This window comes from Sorex fumeus, unplaced genomic scaffold (assembly GCF_029834395.1).
Source record: "Sorex fumeus unplaced genomic scaffold, SorFum_2.1 ptg000026l, whole genome shotgun sequence".
Classification (NCBI taxonomy): Eukaryota; Metazoa; Chordata; class Mammalia; order Eulipotyphla; family Soricidae; genus Sorex; species Sorex fumeus.
Window position 1 is genome coordinate 11,135,905 of NW_026606083.1, and position 26,315 is coordinate 11,162,219.

Here is a 26,315-nt window from a genome sequence, read left to right on the forward strand (position 1 = left end):
TTCATCTGAGTCAGTTCCCCTAGTTTCTGCTCTTCCTTTTAGTAATCTGTAAAGAATCCTCCCTCCTGCCCAAGATGAACCTTTGCACTTTGGATCTCCCATTCTGTGGCATGCAAAGGACCCTTATCCTGTGATGACTCCCTTACCCTTTACCCAAAACCTTTTTTTTTCTTTTTGGGTCATACCTGGCGATGCACAGGGGTTACTCCTGGCTCATGCACGCAGGAATTATTCCTGGCGGTGCTTGGGGGACCATATGGGATGCTGGGAGTCAAACCCGGGTCGATCGTGTGCAAGGCAAATGCCCCATGTGCTGTGCTATCACTCCAGTCCCTTACTCCCCAATTTTTTTCTTTTTGGGTCACATACGCCCCCTGAAGGGACTCAGCTCACCTTGACATCCAGCCCCCTGAAGGGACCCAGCTCACCTACACGTTCAACCGAGACCCTAAGAGCCTCAGTGAAGTGCTGAGGCCGCTTGGGCAGATCTCTGCCCGGCCCCACCCAGGGCATCTAGGGCAGCTGCCACCAAGTGTGGGCTCAGTCCCTGCAAGCCGGCAGGAGCCCAGGTTTCCCCCCTGCAGGACCCTGGGTTTCCAAGGCTCATCCTGACCTTGGACTCCACAGCGAGCCCTCACACTGCCCCACTGAATGAAACACATACCTCTGCGGGCAGGGATAAGTCGAGAATGCGGCCAGCTGGTCTCCCATTTCCATTCTGAGGAAACATGGTGAAACGCACTGAAACTCAGGAAAGTAAAGCCCCAGCTGGACCAAGACTGCTGGTTTTTGTGCGTGCGTGTGTGTGTGTGTGTGTACCCGCTCGTGTGTGTGTGCATTTGTGTGTGTGTGTGCGCATGTGCAGGACAGGGTTCAGAAGAATGCAGGGACGACCCCTCGCCTAGGTGTGGCTCTGGCTGTCACCGGGGCTGGGGCATGTGTCCGCTGTCTGCTTGCTCCCAAGCAAGCAGAGTGTGGTGGCAGGGCGCACCCTTATACTCGCACACACATTCATGCACACATACAGCCATACACACACACTCACACACATACCCCACACCTGTGCACACACACCCATATGCACATATACACTCTCACACCCACACTCACATTCACATGTACACACATTCACACTTTCAAACACACATTATTGTACACATACACCCGTACAAATACACATTCACTCACAAACACACTCATACATTCACACACTCATGCCCATGAACACATTCTTTTTTTTTTTTTTTTTTTTTTTTTTTTGCTTTTTGGGTCATACCTGGTGATTCTCAGGGGTTATTCCTGGCTCATGCACTCAGGAACTACTCCTGGCGGTGCTCGGAGAACCATGGTATATGGGATGCTGGTAATGGAACCTGGGTCGATCGCGTGCAAAGCAAACGTCCTACCCGCTGTGCTATTGCTTCAGCCCCTCTACCCCAAACTTTTAACCTTCTGATTATCCCTATCCACCTTCCACTATGGTCTCTTAACAAATGCCCAATTTTCTAGCCTTTGGACACTGTATACCCTGACTTCAAATTTCTCTTCAAGATCCAGGGGTTGAGAGCATTGCAGAAACTCTAGGTTCTGTCCCCAAATCACAGGGTCCCCCCAGGCATCCCTGGGAGTGACCCTTCCCACCTTGACTCCTAGTATAGAGCCCGAGTAGTTTCTTATTTGCCCAAAAGCAAACAAACAAAAACCCATCAAATGTCTCTCCAGCTCCAATGCCCATGATTTCCTTCGGAGACATGATTTCCTTGAGACTCTCATGGTATGCCCTTCTCCTTGTGCACCAACCAAAGTGCCCATCTCAGAGATTCTGCCCTTGCATCTCTTCCACTTGGGGACTTTGCGGATACCCAATGCTTCTCTGTGCTTGCAGGGCGTCTGCACATGACTGGGTGGTTCCATCTCTCGGCTGTGTGCCAAGGTCAGTATGCCACAGACTGAGGATTGATTAAGGGCAGATGGTATATTTGATTCACCTCTGGGACCTGGCATTGGGCTCGCTGGGAATACAGGTTGAACGTGTAAGGAGGAAAAATATCTTGGGCTCTTTTTGTCAATAAAGTTCCTAGAAGTAGTGACTGTCGCTGTACAACTGACTAGGATGACGGCCGACGGGGAAAGGATTCAGTTGCCCTCCCTTTGCATTCTGTTGGCACAGGAGGGTCGTTGGATGGAATAAATCGGTAAACTGAGAGAGATGACTGAAAACCGTCCCTGTCCGATTCCTTCTCCCTTTCCCACAGGCTCCTCCTCCCGGATCGATTTCTTTCTCCAAAACTCTGAAGAAAAATGGAGGGGGAGGCAAGATATTGATTTTCCGACTCCTTTAGATGACCTTTCCCTCTGGCCTCCCTTGATCTCAGTCCCAGGCACTTTTTTTTTTTCGAATTGAATCTTTTCATTTCTTTTGCGTGCACCCTCAGATCCCCTCTCTGCGTGAGGCCTTCCATCCGAGGGGTGGCGGCTGATGACCCCTGGTGGGATGCAAGCGTCTGGACGCCGCCGCTGGATCCTCCCACACTCGGGCAGCTGCAGGGCGGCCCCCGGCGCCCCCAGCACAGCGCTGGCCCCTCCGAGCTCCGGGGCGGGGTTTCGCCTGGGGAATCCGACGCCCCCATTGGCTCCGCGGCGGCGGGCCCGGCCAATCAGGATCGGGGGCGTCGTCCGGAGGCGGGGTTTCCCCGGTTACCTCCCGCGCGCAGCGTCCCGGGGCTGGACCGTCTCTCCCGCCCGACTTGCAGCTCCTCGTCCGCTACCTCTAGGCCCCGCACCCGGTGGACATGGCCTCGGTTACCGTGACAGCCGCGAGACGGGGCCTCGGCCGGGCGCCTCCCCTGCTGCTGCGGCGCGGCTACCAGACGGAGAGGGGAGTCTACGGTTACAGGCCGAGGAAGCCTGAGAGCCGCGAGCCCCGGAGCGGCCTGGCGCGCCCCCCAGGTGGGGCAGGGGGCCGGGTGGTGGGCATGGGGGGCTGTGCTGGAAGGAAGGAAAAGGCCTGGGCTCGGGGGTTCTGCACAAGGCGTGCCGTCCGGGCGGAATCAGTGTCGGGGTCCCCCCAACCCCCCCCAGGCCTGCCAGCCCTGGTGCTTGGGGGTTCCGCGTAGGGCTCGTCGAGGTCTCCCCTTTACCCGGGTGGTGGGAGTGCGGGGAAGCCTCGGAAAGTCCTGTCCTCACCCATCAGGCTCTCCCAGGGCGCCCCCTGAGCCTGTCAGAGCTCAGGACAGCAGCGGGCAGGGCGCTCGCTTTGCACAGTGGAGCCGTGTTAGACCCCCGCGACTGGGTCGGGTAGAGTCAGTCCCCCAGCCTCACCCGGAGTGACCCCTGAGCAACGCCAGGTGTGGCTCCCATATCGAAAAACCGCTGCTGGACTGGAGAGAGAGAGAAGAGAGAGGAGAGAGAGACAGAGAGAGAGAGAGAGAAGAGAGATAGAGAGTCTGTCCAGGGTCTTGCATGGGAGGGACCTGGCTTCTCTCCTGGCACCGCTTGGTCCCTGGCATCTCAGAGTGATTTCGATGGGTCAGGAGACATGTTTGGGAGCCTCTGTTGCATGTTCATGGGCAAGTAACTAATGCTGAGTGTTTGGGGGGGTTGTTCATTTTTTTTTTTGCCAACGGTGGGGAGGGGCTTTGGGGGTCACACCCGGTGATGCTCAGGGCTTAGTTCTGGCTGTGCACTCAGGAATCACTCCTGGCAGTGCTCAGGGGACCATATAGGATGTGCCAGGGACTGAACCTGGGTCGTCCGCGTGCAAGGCAAACAAGCCTTACCCTTAACCTGATGTGCTATTGCTCTGGCCCCTGATTGTTTGGTTTATGCTTGGAATTTCTGTTTTGTTTTGTTTGGGGACCACATCCAGTGATACTCATGGCTTACTTCTAGCTCAGCATTCAGAAATTACTCCTGATGCTTGGGGGAACCCTTATGGGGTTCTGGAGACCGGGCCCAGGTTGGCCTTGTGCAATACAAACATCCTGCCCTCCCTCCACCTTTTCTCTCCTGCCACTGTTTGGTTTATGCTTGAACGTTATTGTATTTTTATCCATCATCCTCTTAGTTGATGATGAATACTTATATCAAGCCTTAGAAAAAATTAATAATAATTTGGCATCTTAGCCCACTTGTTAGATTAACATTGACAACTCCATCATTTAAGCAGCTGACCTTTGAATCTTACACCACACACTGGAAACCTCAATATTTGGATCTGGATCTAACAGGACATTAAGAATAAGTCTGAGAGGCTGGAGCTCGGTCCAGCTTGGACCAGTAGGAAGAGCATTTGCCTTACATGTGGCTGACCCAGATTCAGCCCCAGCATTCCTTATAGTCCCGGGAGCACTGCCAGGAATGATTTCTGAGTGCAGAGCCAGGAGTAGCCTCCAGACATCTCCAGGTGTTGCCCCCAAACAAACAAAAAAGTAATCTTATTCCTCTTTCTTGAATGCCATGGGGTTGCTTTAGGGAAGGCATTTGGCCTTCCTGTCTGGTTCTTCTTCAATGGTTCTCATAAATTCCAGAATATATTGTCTTTGTGGGAGCCGGGGGTAGTGGGTCGGCTGGGGTCCACATCTGGTGGTCCTTAGGAATCACTCCTGACTCTGGACTGTAAATCCCTGAGGATGAGACTATATATATATATATATATATATATATATATATATACACAGCTTATTTCACTTTGCAATTCAGGTGTCTTGAATTATATGTAAGTTGTCCGTATACCTAAGTGTGCATTTAAATCACGCTGATTGATGCTCAAAATGCCAGTTCCCAGCCTCCCCTCAGGCTCTCCCCTTTATAGCTTTTTGTTTGTCTGTTTGTTTGTTTGGGGTGCCACACCTGGCTGTGCTCAGGGCTTACTCTCAGGCATCACTCCTGATAGGGCCCAGGGGACCATGTGGGGGCCAGAGATTGAATCCAGGTTGTACACATGTCAAGCAAGTGTCTTACCCACTGTACTATCGCTCCACCCCCTTTTCTGGTTCTTCTTCAATGGTTGTCATAAATTCCAGAGTATATTGTCTTTGTGGGAGCCGGGAGTGTGGGTGAGCTGGGGCCACATCTGGTGTTCCTTAGGAATCATTCCTGATTCTGTGTTCTGGGGTCACTCCTGACAGAGCTCAGGGGACTGTGCAGTGCTGGGGGTTGGACCCGAGTTTCCCACATGCAAAGCTCAGCAACCTCAGCTCTGGGAATATGTATTCCTTCCTGCAGTCTGGGCAGTTCTCTGGCTGAGGGCTCTGGCTACCTGTGACAAATGCTGTTATGTCATAAAAGTCACGAAAAAATCCTAAAAAATGTCCACGCAGGTTCAATTCCACCTTCACTTAGGGGACTACTATGTGCCAGATGCACAATTGTTGAGATACCTTCTAAAAAATGTTTAGTATTGTGGTTTATGATACTCTTAATGCTAGGGTGCCATATGTATAGCATCTCAACACACCAATTCCCCTCCACTATTCTCCCAGAGTTCCCACTGAACAACCTCCCCCCACACACAGGATAAGCTCCCCACCATGGGATAAGCTCAGTTCTCAGGTTCGGTTGCCTTTAGCCATTGTTATGCCCTGGCTAAGTTTCTTTTCCTCCCTCCCTCCCTCCTTCCTTCCTTCCTTCCTTCCTTCCTTCCTTCCTTCCTTCCTTCTTTCCTTTTTAAAGAGCCTCTTTATTTTTGTTAGCTTGTTTTTTGGGCCACATCTAGCTGTGTTCAGGGCATATTTCTAGCTCTGCACTCAGGAATCACTCCTGGTGGTGCTCAGGCCACCCTATGGGATGCCAGAGATCAATCCCGAGTCGTCCGTGTGCAAGGCAAGTGCCCTCCCCACTGTACTATCTCTCTGGCAGCAAGTTTCTTTATACCCCACAAATGATGAGATCATTCTGTGTCTCTCCCTCTCCTCTGGCTGACTTCTCTCGGCATGAGCCCCTCCAGCTCCATATAGCAGAAAATTGTATGATTTCATCTTCCTGCTACCGGAGTTTCTTTAACCAATTCTCTGTTCTTGGACACTTGGTTTGCATCTAGATTTGGGCTGTTGTGAATAGTGCTGCAGTGAACATTGGGGTTCAGAAGTCTTTTCTGAAGTGATTGTTTGGGTCTTTGGAGTATATGCCCAGAAAGAATTGCTGGGGCTGGTGGGTCTTCATTCTTATTAGTCTGAGGAGTATTCTTATTACTTTCCAAACAGGTTAAAGCAGTATTATTATTATTATTATTATTATTATTATTATTATTCTCATCAGCAGTGAATGAGGTTCTTTTTTTTTTTGCTTTTTGAGTCACACCCGGCGATGCTCAGGGGTTACTCCTGGCTCATGCACTCAGGAATCGCTCCTGGCAGTGCTCGGGGGACCATATGGGTTGCTGGGAATCGAACCTGTGTTGGCCATGTTGGCTGCGTGCAAGGCAATCGCCGTACCCGCTGTGCTATTGCTCCAGCCCCAAATGAGGTTCATTTTGGAGGGATTTTCTTGAGGTTTTTCCTCACTGCCAGATCTCTGTTTTGTTTTTTTGTTGTTGTTTTGTTTGGGGGCCACACCCAGCGATGCTCTGTGCTCTAGCATCTCCTGGTGAACACCAACAGACCATATGATATGTTGAACATTGAACCTGGGTTGGCAGCATGCAAGGCAAGCACCCTCCCTGCTATATTATCGCTCTGGCTGTGCTATCACACTTTCTGTCATGGTTGTAGATAACCAGCTCCTACCAGACTGTGTGGGAGGGGGACTGTAGATGCCACTTCTAGTAGCACTGCATTCATCAGAACTTGGTCAATGTCAATACTTTTCTATATATGACTTGCAAGGGAGAACACACAGCCCAGTGACCATGTGCCAGTGAGAAATATTTAGGGAAGAAGAGGAAAGTAAGTATTGGAAAATAAGTGTTAGTCATCACACTCGATCCCAGTGGCCAGGACTGCCCTGGGCTTTCCTTGCCGTGCCCAGAGTAACCATGTCCTCCTTTTTCTGTGCCCAGGCTTGGCCTTTCTGGAGAATATGTAGAAGAATGTGTCAGGTGGCCCTTCTGGAATGTTATCAACTGACTCCGCCACTTCCATAAACATCCCCCTGTTACGTCTGTAAAGTATGAATGGGAAAACAAGAGCTGAGTCATGGTCGGATGGAGTGGGGCATCCCTGGGCTGTGTGGGCAGTTCACGGGTTGGCTTGATCCCACCGGCCTATGGCTAGTCCCTAGGCTTTGCGTTGTTGAATCTTTTCCCCCCTTTTCAGTAATTTTGGGTGTGTTATTTTGTGGCGATGCCCAGCAGTGCTCAGGGCTACTCCCAGTTCCAGGAACCATCTTTATTTTTGAAGGTTGTCACCTTCACCCCCTTGGAATTTTCTGGGGTCCATGGGGTCATGTTCCCAGCTGGGAAACCAGCCACGTTCCGAGGCTGCAGCTGCAGGCTTTCCCTTCTCGGCATGTGATTTCTCTGATAAAGTAGACAGTCCGTTTCTCTTATAACGCTCATAGGCCTGAAGTCTTGCTTCTGTTGGCGCCGTGAACACATCGCCCCTTCCCAAGACCTAGTTTTTAAGCCTGTAAAGTCCAGCCATTTTTGTTCATTTATCTGATCCCTTTCCCCCAGCCCCCTGGTCCCAGGGTCATAGCAGCTGCATGATGGCTGAGAAGTGAGTCTCAATTCTGCAGGGAGCAATGTCAGGGGACCATATCAGGTGCTGGCTATTGACCCGGGTAGGCTGCGTACAAGGCAAGCACCCTGCTCCCCTGCACTTTGCAGGCCCCACCTTCCCTGCCTTTATCTGAGTCTCTTCCCCTCATTCTCTGCCTGTTTCTTTTTCTCTGGCCCAGCCTGGCTCCATTCCCAGCTGCTCCGTGATGCCCTACCCACATTCCCTTACCTGCGGGGACTTTATCTGATCCTGTGGTTTTTGTGTAGGGATCTTCTCATGGACGTTGGAAGATCTTGTACTTACATTCTTCTCAGCTCTCCAGTTAAAAGGACATTTCTTAAGCGATTTCGTTCTACTAAGAAATCAGACTAGCATTCCACATAAGCAGCTTATTTGGGGCATTTAATCATTTAATGAATTTGAACTGTGCATGAACAACCCTTGTAGCCTGCATGAGGCAGGGAAGGGAGCGGTAATCACTGCTTGGGGCCTGGAAAAGGCTCAAAGGCAAAAACTGCAACTGTGAGACCTGTAGTCTGACTCCAGATGACACCTGCATACATCTAGTATGCCTGTGTGTATGTGAGAGAGAGAGAGAGAGAGAGAAAGAGAGAGAGAGAGAGAGAGGAAGAGAGAGAGACAGATAGATAGATAGAGAGACCCCAGTCATCACAACATAAATAGCAAAGTAGCGAAGGGAAGGGAAGTGGGAAACAGAGAAAGGGAAAACAATCTTTTTTCGTTGCTGATTCGGCCTCGCTGAGCTTCCCTCTCGTTTCATAGGGTGTCCGGGCCAGTTCCTTCCATTTCCACGTGATGAAGAGGCCGGGACAGGCTTTGATGGCTCATCTCTGTTTTTAGGATGGTGCCGGTTGTCCCAGCTCTGACCAGCTTGGTCACAGGCAGTGAGCGGAATCTTGTTCCTAACTGCCAGGTGGGGCCAAGCGAGCTGGAGAGCCAGTCCTACAGATCGGGGCCCGCGTCCTCCCCCTGCACCCAAAGGTGACACCGTCGATGGGAGGAGGACAGCCATGGGGCGTTCTCCCCTTCGTGTGCCCTTCGTCAACCATCTTTCTTCATACATTTATCTTGGCAGCGTCCCGCAGGTCTTCCTTGGCGCTGCTTGAAAGGACTCCGGTGGCCTCTGTGACCTTTTGAATGTCCGCGGCTCACTGGTTAAACTTTGACCTCTGCGAGTGTTCTTTGTCGTGGCTGGGAATGACAGTGTGTACTTTCACCTCCGTAAACTGCCCGAGTATCCAAGTAAACTTGAATTTATTTGCCGTCCACCCCAGTTTGAAGTGGGGGCGGGGGGGCCGAGTAGAAGTGCTGATTTGTGGGCTGGCATTTCACAGCCCCAAATAGCAGGATTTGGAGGTGGGCACCCTAAGATCCAAACTCTGTCATGGTTACTGACCACGGCCATGAGCTCTGAGAAGTGACAAGAGGCCCTAAGTGGCTTGTTAGAATAATGTATTAGGGAGCTGGAGCACAGCAGGGAGGGCATTTGCCCTGCATGTAGCCAACCCAGTTTCAATCCCTGGAATCCCTTATGGTCCCCTGAACACAACCAGGAGTCATTCCTGAGTGTGTGGCCAGGAGTAACCCCTGAGCATCGCTGCGTGTGACCTAAAACCCAAACAAACAAAAAGAATAATGTATTAGGCCTGGGATATATTAGAATCACAAGAGCCTTTCTCAGATGTTGAAAGGGGTTGGAGGAAATTGTGCCTCATTAGAGATTATGAGAACCCTGGATGGTGGGGCTGGAGAGAGGGTCTGGGGCTTCAGGTACTTGTCTTTTGTTTTATTTTGTTTTGTTTTGTTTTTGGATCATACCTAGCTGTACTCAGGGTTTACTCCTAGTTCTGTGCTCAGGGATCACTCCTGGCAGGCCTGAGGGATGGCAGGAATTGAATCCGGGTTGGCTGTGTGCAAGGCAAGTGCCCTCCCAACTGTACCATCGCTCCGGCCCCATTCAGGTACTTGTCTCGCACGTGGCAAATTCTGGTTTGGTCCTTGGCACCACATTTGGCTGCTGGAGCTCCAAATGTTCCTAAGCTCACACTCAGGAGTAGCCCCTGAGAAGCACTGAGTGGCCTAAGGCACCTCCTTCCCCGCCCCCCCCCCCCATGTAGCTCAGTGTTCTTCATCCTTTTTATATCTTTGGACCCGGCACCCGCTTTGCATACTGGCTCATGGCTGGGCAGTGAAAGCCAGGGCAGTAGACAGTGGGCTCCAACCTGTCAATACCTGCTACCTGGCAAGGTCTATAGACCAGAGGGTCAGCGAACACTGGGCTAGATGACCATGGAGGCCTTCAGGGACCCAGCACCGCTGGTAGTGACCCCAAGCCAAAAAGGAAAGAAAACACAAATGTCCTTTTCTTCAGGACCCCCAGACAGGCCCCGCACAGGTGCCATCTCTCTGCTGAAAGCACTTGGCCCCAAGAGTTTTTTGGGGGAGGTGTTCCCCAAATTTAAGATGGCCAAAGGAAAGAGGATGGGTCCCATAGACTACTGCTGGCACACAGACACATAGTCCAGAACGTGCCCCCCTGGGCCACGCCTGGTGATGCTCAGGGAGTTTTCCTGGCTCTGCCTTCAGGACTCTCTCCTGCTCCTGCTAGGAACCCTGTGGGAGCCAGGAGTCAAACCCGGGCTTGCCACAGCAAGCAAAAACCTTCCCCATCACTCCAGCCCCGGTTATTTGCTTTTAAATAAGTCTCTGAGGACTGGAAAAGTACTTGGGAGAGTGAGGTAAGATCATTTTAAGACAGGAAATGTGTTTGCTTGCATTCTGAGACTCCAGTCCTGATATCCCCTGGCCAATGCAATGGGTAGAAAGGATGAGTTGGACATAGGAACAGCTGGAGGGGCTGGTCTAGGGCTTTCTTTTTCTCTGTTCTTATCGTAGTTGAGGGAACGTGGTTACACAGTGTTCCGGTTTGTAGTTCTGCTGTGCACCTTCTCCAACCAGAGTACCCAAACACTTCACCATATCCTGTCCTGCTGCTATTCCAGCCCCCTGATCCCTCACCCCATTCTCCCACCACATGGTACCTCATATAACCCTAGGGTGGGTTATCCTTAGATGCTCCCTGTCCCCTTGCTCTGTCCCTTTATGTGTCACAGCTGAGTGACCTCCAGGATTTGTCCTCCCTCTCACCGATTTCACTTAACAGCCCCATCCAAATTGTAGCAAAGGCACGATTTCCTCTTCCCTCAAGGCTGAGCAGCGTCCTGGTACACACAGAGACCACAGTGCCTGTATCCACTCATCTTAAACTCTGTTCTTGGTTTCTTCTCCCCAATCCAGTTGACCATGGCCTTGCCAGGCTGGTGACAGTCTACTGTGAGCATGGTCACAAAGCAGCCAAAATCAATCCTCTGTTTGCTGGACAAGCCCTACAGGAGACAGTGCCTGAAATCCACAGCCTGGTGCAGACTCTGCAGGGGCCCTTCCACACGGCAGGTAAGGCCTGCTGACCACTGACCATCATCCTGCGGGGCCCCTCCACATGGCAGGGAACACCCATTAAGCACTGACCACGGCCCCTCCATACAGTAGGTAAGGTCCACTGACCACTGACCAAAGCCCTGCAGGACCCCTCCACACCACAGGGAAGACCCACTGACCACTGACCGCAGCCCCGTGGGACCCTCCATATGGCAGGGAAGGCCCACTGACCATGCTCCCTACAGGGCCTGCAGCCCAAGATGGGCTCTCATCTCCTCTCTGAAATGTCCACCTAGTAATAGTGAGAGGCCACTCAGGATGGTCCAGAAGAGCAATCTTAAACTTCTAGAATGCTCTTTTAGGGCACATTTCTTCCACTCCAAGGCATGGAACATGCACAGAGAGTCACAGATAAACCAACCGGGTGAATCATGGGGCAAATGCGTACCAAGATTTCTGTCATTAATTCCTAAGATACTCCCTGTTGCTTCGTCCCCTAGGATTATTGAACATGGGGAAGGACGAGGCCTCTCTCGAAGAGGTCTTGGCCTATCTCGACCAGATCTACTGCGGGCAGATTTCTATTGAAACATCCCAGCTCCAGACCCAGGAGGAGAAGGACTGGTTTGCCAAGCGCTTCGAGGAACTGAAAAAGGAGGCGTTCACCACAGAAGAGCGCAAACATCTGTCCCGACTGATGCTGGAGTCTCAGGTACGAGACTGGAGCGGCCGGGCCAGCGGAGCAGCTGAGCTCCCGTTCGAGGGACACACAGGTGCCGAGGAGAGGGGATTCAGGCAGCAACACCCTGAGCTGAACCCCTCCCCCCTGCCCCACCACACACACCCCTTTATTCTCAGGAGAGAAGAATGGGCCACAAACAGTGCTACCTTTTGCTTCTCTTGAGTCCAAACACCTTTCCACCTTTCTGTGTTTGCCTGCTGACTCTAGGAAAGCGGGCAAGACTCTTCAGACTTGCTTCCCCCGTGAAGGGAAAGAGCTCGCCCTGCTGTAGGCTGCGGTGGTAATGGGGCAGAATTAAAATAAACAGGCAGCTCGGACTGTCGAGAGGGCCCAACCCTACACCCAGTAACGGGCAGCCGGCTGGTGCTCAGACGTCCAGCGGGGGAAGGAGTAGATCTCAGGCCTGACCCCAACACAGGAGTGTTCCAGGGAAGCCTGGCCGTGTCCTTGGCCTTCCCTGCTGTATCTGCTGCTCTGGGCCTTTCTGGGTTGCTGTGGCCTGACCCCCCTCACTTCTGCCTCCACTGTGCAAGCCTGCAGCGTCACGGTGCCAGAGAGGCTGGAGCCCTGTGCCTCCGCTCTCTGACATCATGTCCCTAGGAGTTCGACCACTTCTTGGCCACCAAGTTTGCCACCGTGAAGCGCTATGGCGGCGAGGGGGCAGAGAGCATGATGGGCTTCTTCCACGAGCTGCTGCGGATGTCGGCCTACAGCGGGGTCACCGACGTCATCATCGGGATGCCCCACAGAGGGAGGCTCAATCTGCTGACTGGTCTGCTGCAGTTCCCGCCCGAGGTGAGGCCTCTCCCTGGCAGGACAGAAGAGGGGCGGAGCGTGTGAGCCAGGATGGAACTGGGGCGGATTCATCAAGGGGTGTGTAAGCCTGTCGGTCAGGATGGAACTGGGGATGACAGTTCCTCAGGAGAATAAGCGAACCCTGTGAGCAGTTGGCCTAGGACAGGGCTGGTTCCCTGGTGATTCCCATACTGGCCAATAGAGCTAGTTTTGGGTTCATTTTCTAGATATTTGGACTGTCTCTCCCTCAAGGATGTGAAGAGTTGCTTTGCTTCCTCCATACTTTTAATCCATTCTCTCAAACACAATTTTTTTTTTCAGGAGTGCTCAGGAGTCATTCCATATGGTCCCCCCGAGCACCAGCAGGAGTAATTCATGAGTGCAGAGCTAGGGGTTTGGCCTGAGCATTGCTGGGTATGGCCCAAACATCTTCCCCTAAAAAATTGAAACTGAGAAAATGATCTGAGGGGTGAGACATCTGCCTCGCACTGTGTAAGCGCACAGCTCCCGCCAGCTCCGACCCAGGAGCAATCAGTAGGCAGCTCACCCGTGAACAGAGACAGCTGTGTGAGTGCCTCAGTGCCCAGCCTGCCTGCTGTTCCCAGGCTAGGGGCACTAGTAATTTAGTCACTGTCTGCAGCTTGGGGTTATTTTTTTTTGGGTGGGGGACAGGGATCATACCTGGCAATGTTCAGGAGTTATTCCTGGCTCTGCACTTAGGAATTACTCCTGGCGGTGCTCAGGGGACCATATGGGATGCTGGAAATCGAACCCGGGTGGGCCGTGCGTGCAAGGCCAAAGCCCTCCCCCACTGTACCATTACTCTGTTCCGTGCATCTTGAGTTTTAAACCATCCCAGCCACATCTCTGAGCGGGAGAGTGTGACCCATGGGAGAGAAGGCCACCGTGTGGCTCTCAGTATGTCCTGCCCTGCCGACGGGGTGAAGTTCGGTTTCTTTCCCTTGCTACTTTCTGCTTTGTTTTGTGTTTTGATTCTTGGGTCACACTCAGAAGTGCTCAGCACTTACTCCTGGCTCTGCACTCAGGAATTAGTCCTGGCGGTGCTTGAGGGACCATATGGGATGCCGGGGATTGAGCCCAGGTCAGCTGTGTGCAAGGCAGACACCTTCCCTGCTGGACTATTGCTCTGGTCCCTCACATTGCTAATTTTAACAAGATTGATAAGAGGTTTTTTCAAAAAAATGTGTCCTTTCTCTCTCTCTCTCTCTCTCTCTAGGTAAGGCTCAGGAGCCCCGCCCATCCCACACACCATGTGCCCCAGCCCTTTGTGACATCTCCCAGCCCAGGGAAATAAATAGATTCTAAAAGGAAATTAGGAGCTGGGAGGAAGTACAGTGGGTAGGGCTCTTGCCTTGCATGCAGCCAACCCAGGTTTGATCCCTGAGACCCCTTAAGTTTCCCCAGGCCCCACCAGGATTAAGCACTGAGCACAGCTGGGTGTGGCCCCAAGACAAAAATCAACAAACAAAAGGAAAAGTATAGGCAGAGATTATTCACTGTTCACAGCTTGTCAGAGGGCCGGTGCTTCACTTGAATGCGGTTTCCATAATTCTGTGCATAAAGCAGCTCGAAGTGGGTGCCTGGGCATCAGAGAAAAAGCTCAGTGGATGAGCCGGGCAGGAGAGGGAGCCAGGAAGGAGAGGGAGCCGGGCAGGAGGGCGGAGCCAGGCAGGAGGGTGGAGCTGGGCTGAGTTTGAATCCAGCACCAGGTGCTCCCCTGAGCACAGCCAGGAATAACCTTTGAGCACAAGCTGGCAATAAGGCATGGCCCTAAAACAAAAGTTGGCATCTTTCTTTAAAGAATGAGAAGAATATCTGTGAGATCCTGTGCATAAGGTGTGTGTGCACGTGTGTGTGTGTGTGTGTGTGTGTGTGCAAGAAGGAGGGGGTATGAAATAAACCGAGAGGGGGTATGGTATAAACTAAGGAGGGGATGTGATATGAACTAAGGTGGGGGTATGATATAAACTAAGGAGGGGGTGTGATAAAAACTAAGGAGGGGGGTGTGATACGAACTAAAGAGGGGTGTGATATAAATTAAGGTGGGTGTGATACAAACTAAAGAGGGGTATTCTATAAACTAAGGAGGGGGTATGATATGAACTAAGGAGGGGTCTGATATAAACTAAGGGGGCTGTGATATAAATAAGGGGGTATAATTTAAACTAAGGAGGGGTGTGATACAGATAAAGGTAAAGGTAAAGGCCCTCCCGTTGATCATTGATTTCCTCGAGCGGGCCCAGTAACGTTTCCATTGGAGACTTTGCTGTTACTGTGTCTGGCATATCGAATACGTCACGGGGAGCTTGCCAGGCTCTGCCTTGCGGGCGAGATACTCTCGGTAGCTTGCCGGGCTCTCCGAGAGGGGCGGAGGAATCGAACTCGGGTCGGCCATGTTGGCTGCGTGCAAGGCAAACGCCCTACCGCTGTGCTATCGCTCCAGTGTAATATAAACTAAGGGGGGGTATGATACAGTATGATACAGATAAGGGGGTGTGATATAAATAAGGGGGGGTGTGATATAAATGAAGGAGGGGGTGTGATAAACTAAGGGGGCTGTGATAGGAACTGCCCACCCCTTCCCAGGTCTCCGTTGTGATATAGGACATCTACATAACACAAACGCTTTTCCCTAACAGCTGATGTTTCGGAAAATGCGCGGGCTGAGTGAATTTCCGGAGGATGTTTCGGCCACGGGAGACGTGCTGTCCCACCTGACTTCCTCAGTGGACCTGGACTTCGGGGCGCACCACCCGCTGCACGTGACTATGCTGCCGAACCCCTCGCACCTGGAGGCCGTGAACCCGGTGGCTGTGGGGAAGACTCGAGGCCGGCAGCAGTCCCGTGGGGATGGCGACTACTCTCCCGACAGCTCTGCGCAGCCCGGGGACAGAGTCATCTGCCTGCAGGTGCCCGCAGCTCCCGGGCCAAGGGGCGGGCCCAGATCTGAGAGGCTGAACTTTGGGCCAGAAGGTGGTTCTGGTGGTCTCACAGATGGACAGCTGGTCCGAGGCTGCTCCCGCCTTCTCCAGGCAGCTGCTTCCACTGACTTTGCAGGGAACAATGTCAGAAGGCCCCTCCCACCACTTCCTCTGAGTTACCATCTCAGAGGGTGTCCGCTGACGGAGCTGCTGCTCCTGAGAGTTCAGGCACGTTCCTGGCCTGGAAATAGGGCACCAGGGGGCCCATGGGGGTCCAAGCCCCTTCCACGTCCACGATCTGGGCAGGTTTTATGTGCAGGGTTTGCTGTTGCTGTAGCTTAGGGCTCATTCCATCTGGTGTGCACTCCCGGCTTGGTGCTTGGGGGTCATGACTGTGATGCGGGGGCTGGAACCTGGGCCTTGCGCTTGCAGAGCAAGTGTTCCAGCCTGTGACGCTCTCCCTCTTTCTCTGATCCGTTGTTTGCTTGGTTTCAAAAGGAAGGGTCTTGCCTTAGCTGTAGTGCAACTCTGAACCCGAGCATTAAAACTTTCAGCCAGGTTGAGCATCACTGGGAGCAGCCTTGTTCCTCCTGAGCACTGCTTAAGAGGGCCACAGTCACTGTCCTCCCGTTGTTCATCAATTTGCTCAAGCGGGCCCAGTAATGTCTCCATTTTGAGACTTCCTGTTACTGTGTTTGGCATATTGAATCCGTCATGGGTAGCTTGCCAGGCTCTGCCGTGCGGGCGAGATACTCTTGGTAGCTTGCTGGGCTCTCCGAGAGGGGCGGAGGAATCGAATCCGGCTCTGCCGGGCTGGCTGCATGCAAGCCAAACGCCCTACCGCTGTGCTATCGCTCCAGCCCTTACGCAGTAAAGTAAGGATAAAAGTAAAGAAGTCTTGCATGCGAAAGCAAAAAAGCACAACTGATTTCTGTATTTCTGACTTCGTCTTCTCCCTTAATCCTGGGAGTGATCCATCAGGAGTCTATAGGAGGTTTCATTTAACGATGAACCTTTACTGGGGCTCCTTTACCCTTCGTTTTAGCTGTTTCTTCATATCTATCAGAAGGGGACTGGAGCAATAGTACATCCAGAAAGGCATTCGCCTTGCATGCAGCCGACCAGGGTTTGATCCCCAGTATCCCATATGTTCCCCCGAGCCCACCAGGACTAATTCCTGCAGAACTAGGAGTAAGGCCCGAGCATCAGTGGGTGTGACCCAAAAGGCCAAAACAAACAAACAAACAAACGAACCACTAACAGATACAGTAGTGTGGAGAAGGCAGAAGGATGAATGCTGCCTTCACATGTGGCAGATGTATGGAGCAGCTCCGGTATCCACCTCCTGGCCTCAGACCCCCACAGATACACCGAGCCATCCCCAAACCTCCACATCAGCCCCTGATGCTCACAGTGGTGCTGGCACCTCACAGGGCTTGGCACTGTGAACTCTGTGGAATTTCCTTCCTGATGGGTAAGAAGTTGGAGGACACAGCAGGGTTTGGGCTGGGAGTTGTTCCTGGGAGACTCCCCCCTGACACCTTCCGTGCTCCAGCAAGGGTTAGGTGATGGCATGCAGGACAGGGAGGAAGTCACGGGAGGCAGCTGCAGAGGACAGGGAAGCCGCTGTAGGAAATGAGCTGATGGTTTTTTACTGGAAAAAGGAGCATTTCGATCCAAGAACCTGGATTTCTCACTCATTTTTTCTGCTCTTTCTTTCTTTCTTTCCCACCCTCCCTCCTTCCTTCCCTCCTTCCTCCCTCCCATCCTCTTTCCCTCCCTCACGCTCTCCCTCCCTTCCTCCCTTCCTTTCTTCCTCCCTTCCTTCCTCTCCTTCATGATTTAGGTTCACGGCGATGCGTCTTTCTGTGGCCAAGGGATTGTTCCCGAGACATTCACGCTCTCCAACCTGCCGCATTTCCGAATCGGTGGCAGCGTGCATCTGATCGTCAATAACCAGCTGGGCTACACCACCCCGGCCGAGAGGGGGCGCTCCTCCCTGTACTGCAGTGACATCGGTAGGGGACCCCGCGGCGCTTGGGGGTGAGGGGGCATGAGGAGCTCTAGAGAAGCACACAGTTCTCAGCATGGTGGGCCTTACTGGTTACTCCAGTTTAACTTTGAACCAGAGATGGTCAGTCGGCACCATCTGCGTTAATATTCCCTATAAAGTCCTGGTACGGGTATGGGGAGAGAACCCAAAGCCTGGAATCCATGCTTTTTTTTAAATTTTTAAATAAATTTTATTTATTTTTTGCTTTTTGGGTCACACCCGGCAATGCTTAGGGGTTATTCCTGGCTCTGTGCTCAGGAATTACCCCTGTCGGTGCTTGGGGGACCATATGGGATGCTGGGAATTGAACTCAGGTTGGCCGCGTGCAAGGCAAACGCCCTACCTGCTGTGCTATTGCCTCAGCTCCTGGAATTCATGCTTTGCATGTGGGAGTCAGGTTCTGATCCCTGGTACCATGTCATCCTCTGAGCACTGAGCTGGGAGTAACCCCCAAGCACCAAACAAGACAAAGCAAAGAAGCCAAAGTCTCTACCATGACTCTGGGTAAAAGATAGGGCCTGCCTGTGTTTCATCCCCAGCTCCACAAAAATCTAAAAAAAAAAAAAATAACGAACAACTATATCCGAGTGTGTGATCTTCCAATCTGAGAAATATGGTAAGAGTGGAACTGAGGGGCTGGAGAGATAATACAGCGGCCAGGGACTTGCCTTGTGCACAGCCCACCCTCAGTCAGTCCGCACTGCATAGAGCCTCCTGAGCACTGCCTGGAGTGACCCCTGAATACAGAAGTAGCCCCAAAGTCAAAAGCCAAAAATAACAACAGTAATAAGAGAGGTGCTTAAAGGTGCAATTTTAAATGCCTAAGTGGGAGGGGCTGAAACTAAGGTCAACACACGAACACATGAGCGTGATCATCTTTAGGGCATTCAGGTGTGGGCTGCCCAAGCTCCAAGTCGAGATGGTGCATGGCAGCAACGAATTTGACCAGCTGGCCTGTGTGCTTAGTGGTCAGAGAGGCAGGGCCCACCTGCTTTAGCCTGTAAAACTGGGATCATTTGCAGATACCAATGGCTTTTGTCATCCTTTCCCGATTTCACGGGGTTATAAGAATTTCTGGGTGGTAAGAACTAGTCTGTTTTTACATGCCGAGCTTGGCCTGGGTGCCCTTTTTAAAAAAAAATGATTTTTATTTGTTTTTGGGCCACACCTGGCGATGCTCAGGGAATTACTCCTGTCTCCACACTCAGAAGTCACTCTGAGCAGAGCTCAGGGGACCGTATTGGATGCCAGGGATCAAACCCAGGTGGGCTGCATGCCAAGCCAGCGCCCTACTGTCCTATCTCTCTGGTCCCCTCCCAGGTGCCTTTTAGAGCTGAGTATTTCTGGTTGGTTTGATGGTGACATGAACACAATATTCCAGAATTTCTCTCTGGAGAAAATCCATCTTTTCCCCTGGGCTGTATCCTTTTTATCTTGGAGAGAACAGTCACAAAGCAGATGTTGCTCATGAAGTGCATGCTTGTCACAGTTGCGTTCTTAGTGTATTCACTGACTCATCTGCAATACTAGAGGGGCAGAGCCATTACCGAGGCAGGAGCCATTACCCCACGTGACAAATCCAGAGACTCAGTGGCCTGGCTCGCCCATCTTCCCCTGTCAGTCCCAGAGCTGGGATGGGGCTCCTTTGGGTTCACAGCATCTAGCCACGGGCTGTCTCCCCAGGCGGCCCACAGATGCTCAGCACACGCCTCTTTCCCCCAGGGAAGCTGGTGGGCTGCGCTGTCATCCATGTGAATGGGGACAGCCCAGAGGAAGTGGTCCGTGCCACCCGGCTGGCTTTTGAGTACCAGCGCCAGTTCCGGAAGGATGTGATCGTGGATCTGCTATGCTACCGGCAGTGGGGCCACAATGAGCTGGATGAGCCCTTCTTCACCAACCCCATCATGTACAAGATCATCAGGTACACGCATCCCCCCGGCCCCCTCTCCACAGCGCACATGAGTTTATCGGAGTCCCCAGCCTTGACATTTGCCAAACTGGGAGGGCCGGTTGTAGGACAGCCCCTCTCTATTCTTGAGACTCTGCTCTTCCCCTCAGTAAGTGAACAGAGAGCAACTGACAACCCCCTCTACAGCTGGGCTCATGCAGGGAGATGCCCTCAGAGCTTTGCCTGAACTTACTCAGGTTGGCACTGCTGGGCCAGAACAGAATGTCCCCTGCTCTCTGGTACAAGTGACACCTCCTTTGAGGGGGGAGGATGGATTTGTGGGTGCACTTCTCAGAGGTGCCCTTCAGCATGAAAGCCAGTGACCACGAGGGGAATTCGAACTCACCCAGATTTCAGAGACTTGCTGTGATAAAGACTCAAAAAGGCTTTCTCAAGAGTGATTTTGAGGGACTGGAGTGATATTATAGTGGGTTCGGCGTTTGCCTTGCATGTGGCCTACCTGGGTTCGATTCCCAGCATCCCATAGGGTATCCTGAGCACCACCAGGAGTAATTCCTGAGAGCAAAGCCAGGAGTAACCCCTGTGCATTGCCGAATGTGACCCAAAAAGCAAAAAAGCCAAAAAAAAAAAAAAAGGAATGATTTTGATGTGGATTAGCCACTGTAGGGACAATATTTTGGATGGAAAGAAATGAAGTGAAAGAAATGAATTATTGAAATGAACTCACCAGTGCCTTTCCAGACTGCTTGGGGAGGTTTGATTTGTTGTTTTTGTTTGGATTGTGGACCACACCTAGCAATGCTCAGGGCTTTTTCCTGGCTTACTGGAAATACTCCTGCTGGTGCTCAGGGATTTGTGACCACATGGGATGTCAGAGATCGAACCTTGGTCAACCAATGCAAGGCAAGTTCTCTACCCGCTGTACTCTGGCGCTGGGTGGGGAGTTTTAATGATAGAAAGCTGTGTCGGATAGCTTTAGGACAGTGCAGGCAGGCTCAGGCAGTGGGCCGGTGGGGTGCCCCGGAGCACCGTTTTCAAGAGGCTAGACCTAACACAGATCCCCTCCCCCACTTTGTTCAACCCAAATTAATGAGCTTGGGGGCTTGCTCCAGGCTATTTGCTCACTGCACTGGTCAGCTTTTGGGACGACAATCCAGTTTTCTTTAAATTCTGAAGAAACTGAAGGATTTGAGATATCTCAGGATCTACTGAAAACACCCTCTCTGCCCAGCCCTCACTTTGGGGGTCAGAATTAGATGTGATGTTATGCGTGCAGGTTTTCCAGCTCAGAGCACTGTGGAAATGCGCATTGGCTCGATTATCACTGCAAAACTCAGTAACTGATGATGATGATGATGATGATGATATATATATATACACATGTATAATGTGTGTGTGTGTACATGTACATATGTAGGCCTTATTAAAGCTTTCTGAACAGATACCAGCTATACTGGGCTCTCTATTTTTTTTTTAAATCCAGGAGTGCTGAGTAGGTGACGCAGGTCAGTCCTGCAAATGATTGTTCAGAATTTACTGATTCATAGCAGAAACCTCCCCACCGATCACTTCTACGTGGCAGTAGACCCCCAAACCCCAGAAAGATAATTTATTTATTTTTTCTGGCTGGCCTACAGAGGTGCTTACTCACCAACACTTTTGGGGAAAAAGTGATTTATTGGCCCCAAAGGGCATGAACCATGCAGTGGACCTGGACGTGAGCAGCAGCTGGCCTTTGGGTGCTCACCCCGTGCTACCCTGTTCCGCCCTGAAGCCCCCGACCCCCCACCCCAACCCCTTCCGCCGTCTCTCTCTGGGCGGCACAGGAGCACACTGACCACCAGCCCCGTCTCTTGCAGAGCCCGGAAGAGCATCCCAGACACGTACGCGGAGCACCTCATTGGCAAAGGGCTCATGACGCCCGAGGAGGTGTCAGAGATCAAGACCTCGTACTACGCCAAGCTGAACGGCCACCTGACGAACCTGGAGCACTACCGCCCGCCTGCCACACACCTGCAGGCCCACTGGCAGGGCCTGGTGCAGCCGCCGGCCTGCATCACCACCTGGGACACGGGCGTGCCCCTCGACCTCCTGCGCTTCGTGGGTGCCAAGTCCGTGCAGGTCCCCGAGGAGCTGCAGATGCACAGCCACCTGCTGAAGATGTATGTCCAGGTAGGTGGGGCCGAGACAGACAGTGACTGTGTTCCTGCCAGGAGACGGGCCCAGCCTGCAGCACTTGGCGGCTGACGGGAGGGAAGCCCCTCTGGTGTGTTGGACTGGGATTCCCCTTCTGTGATTGCGCCGGAGATGTGGCATGTGAGAGATGTGGCATGTGATAAGATGCCTGGTGCCACAGGCGCGGCGTGACTGAAAATGCAGCCGCACTGAGCACTGGTTTCATCTTTCTGGCTAATGAGCAGAACACACTTTGGTTCCTGTGGTTTTTATTTTTTCGGTTTTGTTTTTGTGTTTTGGATCACACCTGGCCATGCTCAGGGGTTCCTCCTGGCTCTGCACTCAGGAATTACTCCTAGCGGTGCTCAGGGATGCTGGGGATCCAACCCGGGTCGGTCGTGTGCAAGGCAAACGCCCTACCTGCTGTACTATAGCTCCTGCCCACTTTGGTTCTTTTGGATGGCTAATAGACAGTAACCATAAGAAAGCCAAACATGCATCACGCGATGCATGGAGGCCAGAGGGGCTCCAGCCTTTGCGTGGAGGAGGCCCTGGCAGGCCCCTTCTCAAACTGATCACTTGATAGGAAAAAGAAAGAAGATGAACAAATATCCCCAAAGACAAGCATGACACAGGCAGCTTTTACGCACTACCTCAGCTTAGGGGCTGGACTCGTATGTCCCTGGGTCTGGGGACTTGCAGCACCCAAACCTAGAGAACAGGGAGCCAGGGGCCTTCATCTTTCTCCTCCTCCTCCTCCTCCTCCTCCTCCTCCTCCTCCTCCTCCTCCTCCTCCTCTTCCTCCTCCTCCTCCTCCTCCCCACATCCTCCTCCTCCTCCTCCTCCTCCTCTTCCTCCTTCTCCTCCTCCTCCTCCTCCCCACATCCTCTTCTTCCTCCACCTCCTCCTCCTCCACCTCCTCTTTTCCCTCCACCTTCTTCTCCTCCTCCTCTCCCACCTCCTCTTCCTTCTCCTCCACCTTCTTCTGCCACACCTGGTGATGCTTAGGGCTTACTCCTGGCCCTGCACTCAGGAATTGCACTGCTCAGGGGACCATATGCAGGGATGGAACCCAGGTCGGCAGGGTCCAAGGCAAATGCTCTGCCGCTGTGCTATGGCTCCGCCTTTGCCTTCATCTTTCTTGAACTTGTAGAAACTTTGCCCTCAGGGTTGCTATCGATCACTAGTTTCTGTCTTAAGTTTTTATCCTATGCCTACAGACGGTAAAAAGCAGCTGAAGAAACAGACCCTTAGCAGTATATCCCCTGCCAGCCAGCGTCTTCTCCCCTCATCCGCAGGGCTGGCCACAACCCCCACAGCCTGTCTCTGCTGTGTGGTGCCAGGGGTCAAGCCCAGGCTTGCCCAGGTGAGGCACGTGCTCTAACGCTGAGCCACCTCCCGAGCTTGTTTCTGGAATGTTCTGGAGCGATGTACAGTTGCTCTCTCGGTCTCCCTCTGCCGTCCGGTTTCACTTAGCAAAAGCGTTCATTTGAATGCTGTGTTCCGCTCAGAGCTCGGCGCAGACAGCAGTGAGGTGCCCAGCAGCTCCCCCTCAACCCCTTTCTCTCTGCAGTCCCGGTTGGAGAAAGTGATGGACGGGACGAAGCTGGACTGGGCCACCGCAGAAGCTCTGGCCCTCGGCTCTCTGCTCGCTCAAGGTAGGAACTTGCAGCTGAGTATGTGGCCCTTGGGGGCCACTCAGGGTGGCCTTTGTGATAGGTGATTCCTGCTGTTCTGAGCTCCGGATGAGAAGCGTTCTGAAATGTGTCAGTGTTCCTTCCCTGATTCCATCACTCAGTGGGGAAGCTGTGGGGTGGCCTCATTTGAGAATACACATAGATGTTTGGTATTAATCACTTAATCACTTAATCCCCGTTATTCATCGATTTATTCGAGCGGGTGCCAGTAACATCTCCATTCATCCCGGTTGCGTGCTAGCGTAGCCCAATGGTATCTGTTCGTTTTAGGAACATGTAGAGCCTCAAACCGATCATTTAGGGTCTTGACGAAGAAGTCTGACCATCTTATAGGTGGGCGTCCACGTGATCTTTTGATGTCTCGTGGAATCCAATCAGTAATGGCTCTAGTCCAGCGGTTGTCTGTAAACCTCATTACATGTCCAGCCCATCTGATTTTTGATGTCTTGGCAAATGAGACAGCGTCTCTGATTCTTGAGCGTTGACGAAGATCAGAACTCCGGATTCTATCTCTCATTTGAGTGAATCGTGATATTCCAAGCATAGTTCTTTCGATTCCTCTTTGAGAGACCCGAATAGTGTTCTCATCCTGTTTTCGTAGGGTCCAGGTCTCTGAGGCATATGTTAATGCAGGAAGAATAGTGGAATCAAAGAGATGTGCTCGTAGTTGGAGGTTCTTTGTCCTTTTAGTTATTTCTTCAATGCTCTTGAAGGCATTCCAAGCCGCTCTCTTCCTCCTGCGTAACTCAGGTGCCAGGTCATTCATCATGTTGATTTCTCGACCTAAGTATATATAACTGTTGCATTCGGAGATGGTGGTTCCGTTGAGAGCGAATGGAGCGTCAGGAACAAGGCTGTTTCTCATAAACATTGTCTTCGTAAGATTCAGCTGTAGTCCAACCTTTCCACACTCACGGTCAAAGTCCGCAAGCATTTGTGCCGCTTGGCTGATGTTTGGTGTTATTAGAACGATGTCATCAGCAAAGCGGAGGTGGTGTAGTTGCCGACCATCTATCTTCACTCCCATGTTTTCCCATTCTAGTTGTCGCATGATGTTCTCGAGAGTGGCACTGAAGAGTTTTGGTGAAATGGTATCACCCTGCCGAACCCCTCTCTTGATATGGATGATTACTTCTTTGTAGAATGGTGAGATCTTGGTAGTGAATCCGCAATAGAGCTCACGAAGGATCCTGATGTATTGAGTTTGTACGCCCTGATTGGCTAGGGCTTCCATGACCGCTTCCGTCTCAACAGAATCAAAGGCCTTCTTTAAATCAATGAACGTTAGACAGAGCGGCATCTTGAACTCCCGAGATACCTCAATGAGCTTGGTTATTGTGTGGATATGGTCGATGGTACTGAATCCTTTTCGGAATCCAGCTTGTTCACATGGTTGTCCTTCATCTAGTGTTCTGCTAATCCTATTCAGGATGACTCGAGTGAATAGTTTGTAGATGACAGACAATAGGCAGATTGGGCGATAGTTGCCAATGTCGTGGATGTCTCCTTTCTTGTATAGTAGTACAGTCTTGCTGGTTTTCCATTGGGATGGAACCTTGCATTCAGATGTTTGGTATTGAGGGTTTTTTATTTTTTGTCTTTGTTGCTGTTTGGTTTTGGTCTATACCTGACGATGCTCAGAGGTTACTCCTGGCTCCACTCAGAAATCACTCCTGGTGGTGGTCAGGACACCATATGGGATGCCGGGGATCAGACCCAGGTTGGCTGCATACAAGGCAAATGCGCTATCCGCTATACTATTCCTCTGGCCTGGAAGTTTTCATTATTTATTTATTTATTTGCTTTTTGGGTCACACCTGGCAATGCACAGGGGCTATTCCTGTCTTTGCACTCAGGAATTACTCCTGGCGGTGCTTGGGGGACCATATGGGATGCTGGGAGTTGAGCCCGGGTCAGCTGTGTACAAGGCAAACGTCCTATCTGCTGTGCTATTGCTCCAGCCCCAGTTTTTATTATTTTGAGAGGTGGGTTGGGTCATTTCTAGTGGTGCCTAAGGGGGTCATATGAAGTGTAGGAGTGAACCAGAGTCAGCTTCGTGCAAGGCACGACTTCACCAGAACTAAATAGCTGGCCTTGGATACTTGGGGTTTTATTTATTTGTATCATTTTGCTTTGGGGCCACACCCGGTGGTGCCTGGTACTTGTTCCTGGCTCTGTGCTCAGAGATCTTTCCTTGGTGGTGCTCAGGGGACCATATATAGTACTGGGGGATCGAAGCAGGGCTGCCCATGTGCAAGGCAGGTGCCTTGATTCCTGCACTATTCCTTCAGGCCAGGCTCTGGATGCTTGAAGGAGGTATTTTCCTCTATAAATCATCAGGCAGATAGTGACACGTGTGTGTGTGTGTGTGTGTGTGTGTGTGTGTGTGTGAGAGAGAGAGAGAGAGAGAGAGAGAGAGAGAGAGGAGAGAGAGAGAGAGAGAGAGAGAGTATATGTGCACATTCTGTTTTGTTTGGGCCACGTCTGGCTCAGTGCTTGGGGCCTTACTTCCAGCTGTGTGGGAGCTTCTTCCAAGAATGCGCAGGGACCCAGTGGTGGCAGGATTGAACTCGGGGTTTCCATATGCAGAACATGCGCTCTTGCTTGAGGTGCCTCTTGGTTCCAGCTTCCCATTCTCACAGTCACCCCAACTGCAAGATTTTGAGTCAGGACCGGTATGTTGTAGTTCCTGCCTTCGTTTGTTGATTGTGTTGGGGGCTGAGGACAAAACCTGGAGCCTCACACCCATAACACACGTGGTCTGCCAGTTCCCCAGGCCTAGTTTAGTTAGGCAAGTCCTCAAGGGAGATTCAGGGTCAGGGCTGGAGGGATAGTACAGTGGACAGGGCACTTGCCTTGCCTGGGGCCCACCCGAGTTTGGTCTT

The 26,315-nt window shown here is 52.0% G+C and overlaps 2 protein-coding genes across 2 annotated transcripts in view; both read left to right on the forward strand.

Annotated features, from left to right (window-relative positions):
* Nucleotides 1-26,315, forward strand: part of SEC61A2 (SEC61 translocon subunit alpha 2) — a 257,743-nt gene that overhangs the window by 201,393 nt on the left and 30,035 nt on the right. The window lies entirely within an intron of this gene.
* Nucleotides 2,742-26,315, forward strand: part of DHTKD1 (dehydrogenase E1 and transketolase domain containing 1) — a 31,329-nt gene continuing 7,755 nt past the window's right edge. Inside the window, 9 exon segments of the mRNA XM_056114700.1 lie at nucleotides 2,742-2,949; nucleotides 10,977-11,132; nucleotides 11,618-11,829; nucleotides 12,460-12,654; nucleotides 15,315-15,584; nucleotides 17,443-17,614; nucleotides 19,372-19,570; nucleotides 21,418-21,730; nucleotides 23,307-23,391. Of these exon segments, the coding sequence (XP_055970675.1) occupies nucleotides 2,793-2,949; nucleotides 10,977-11,132; nucleotides 11,618-11,829; nucleotides 12,460-12,654; nucleotides 15,315-15,584; nucleotides 17,443-17,614; nucleotides 19,372-19,570; nucleotides 21,418-21,730; nucleotides 23,307-23,391 (1,759 nt within the window). The 5' untranslated portion in view covers nucleotides 2,742-2,792.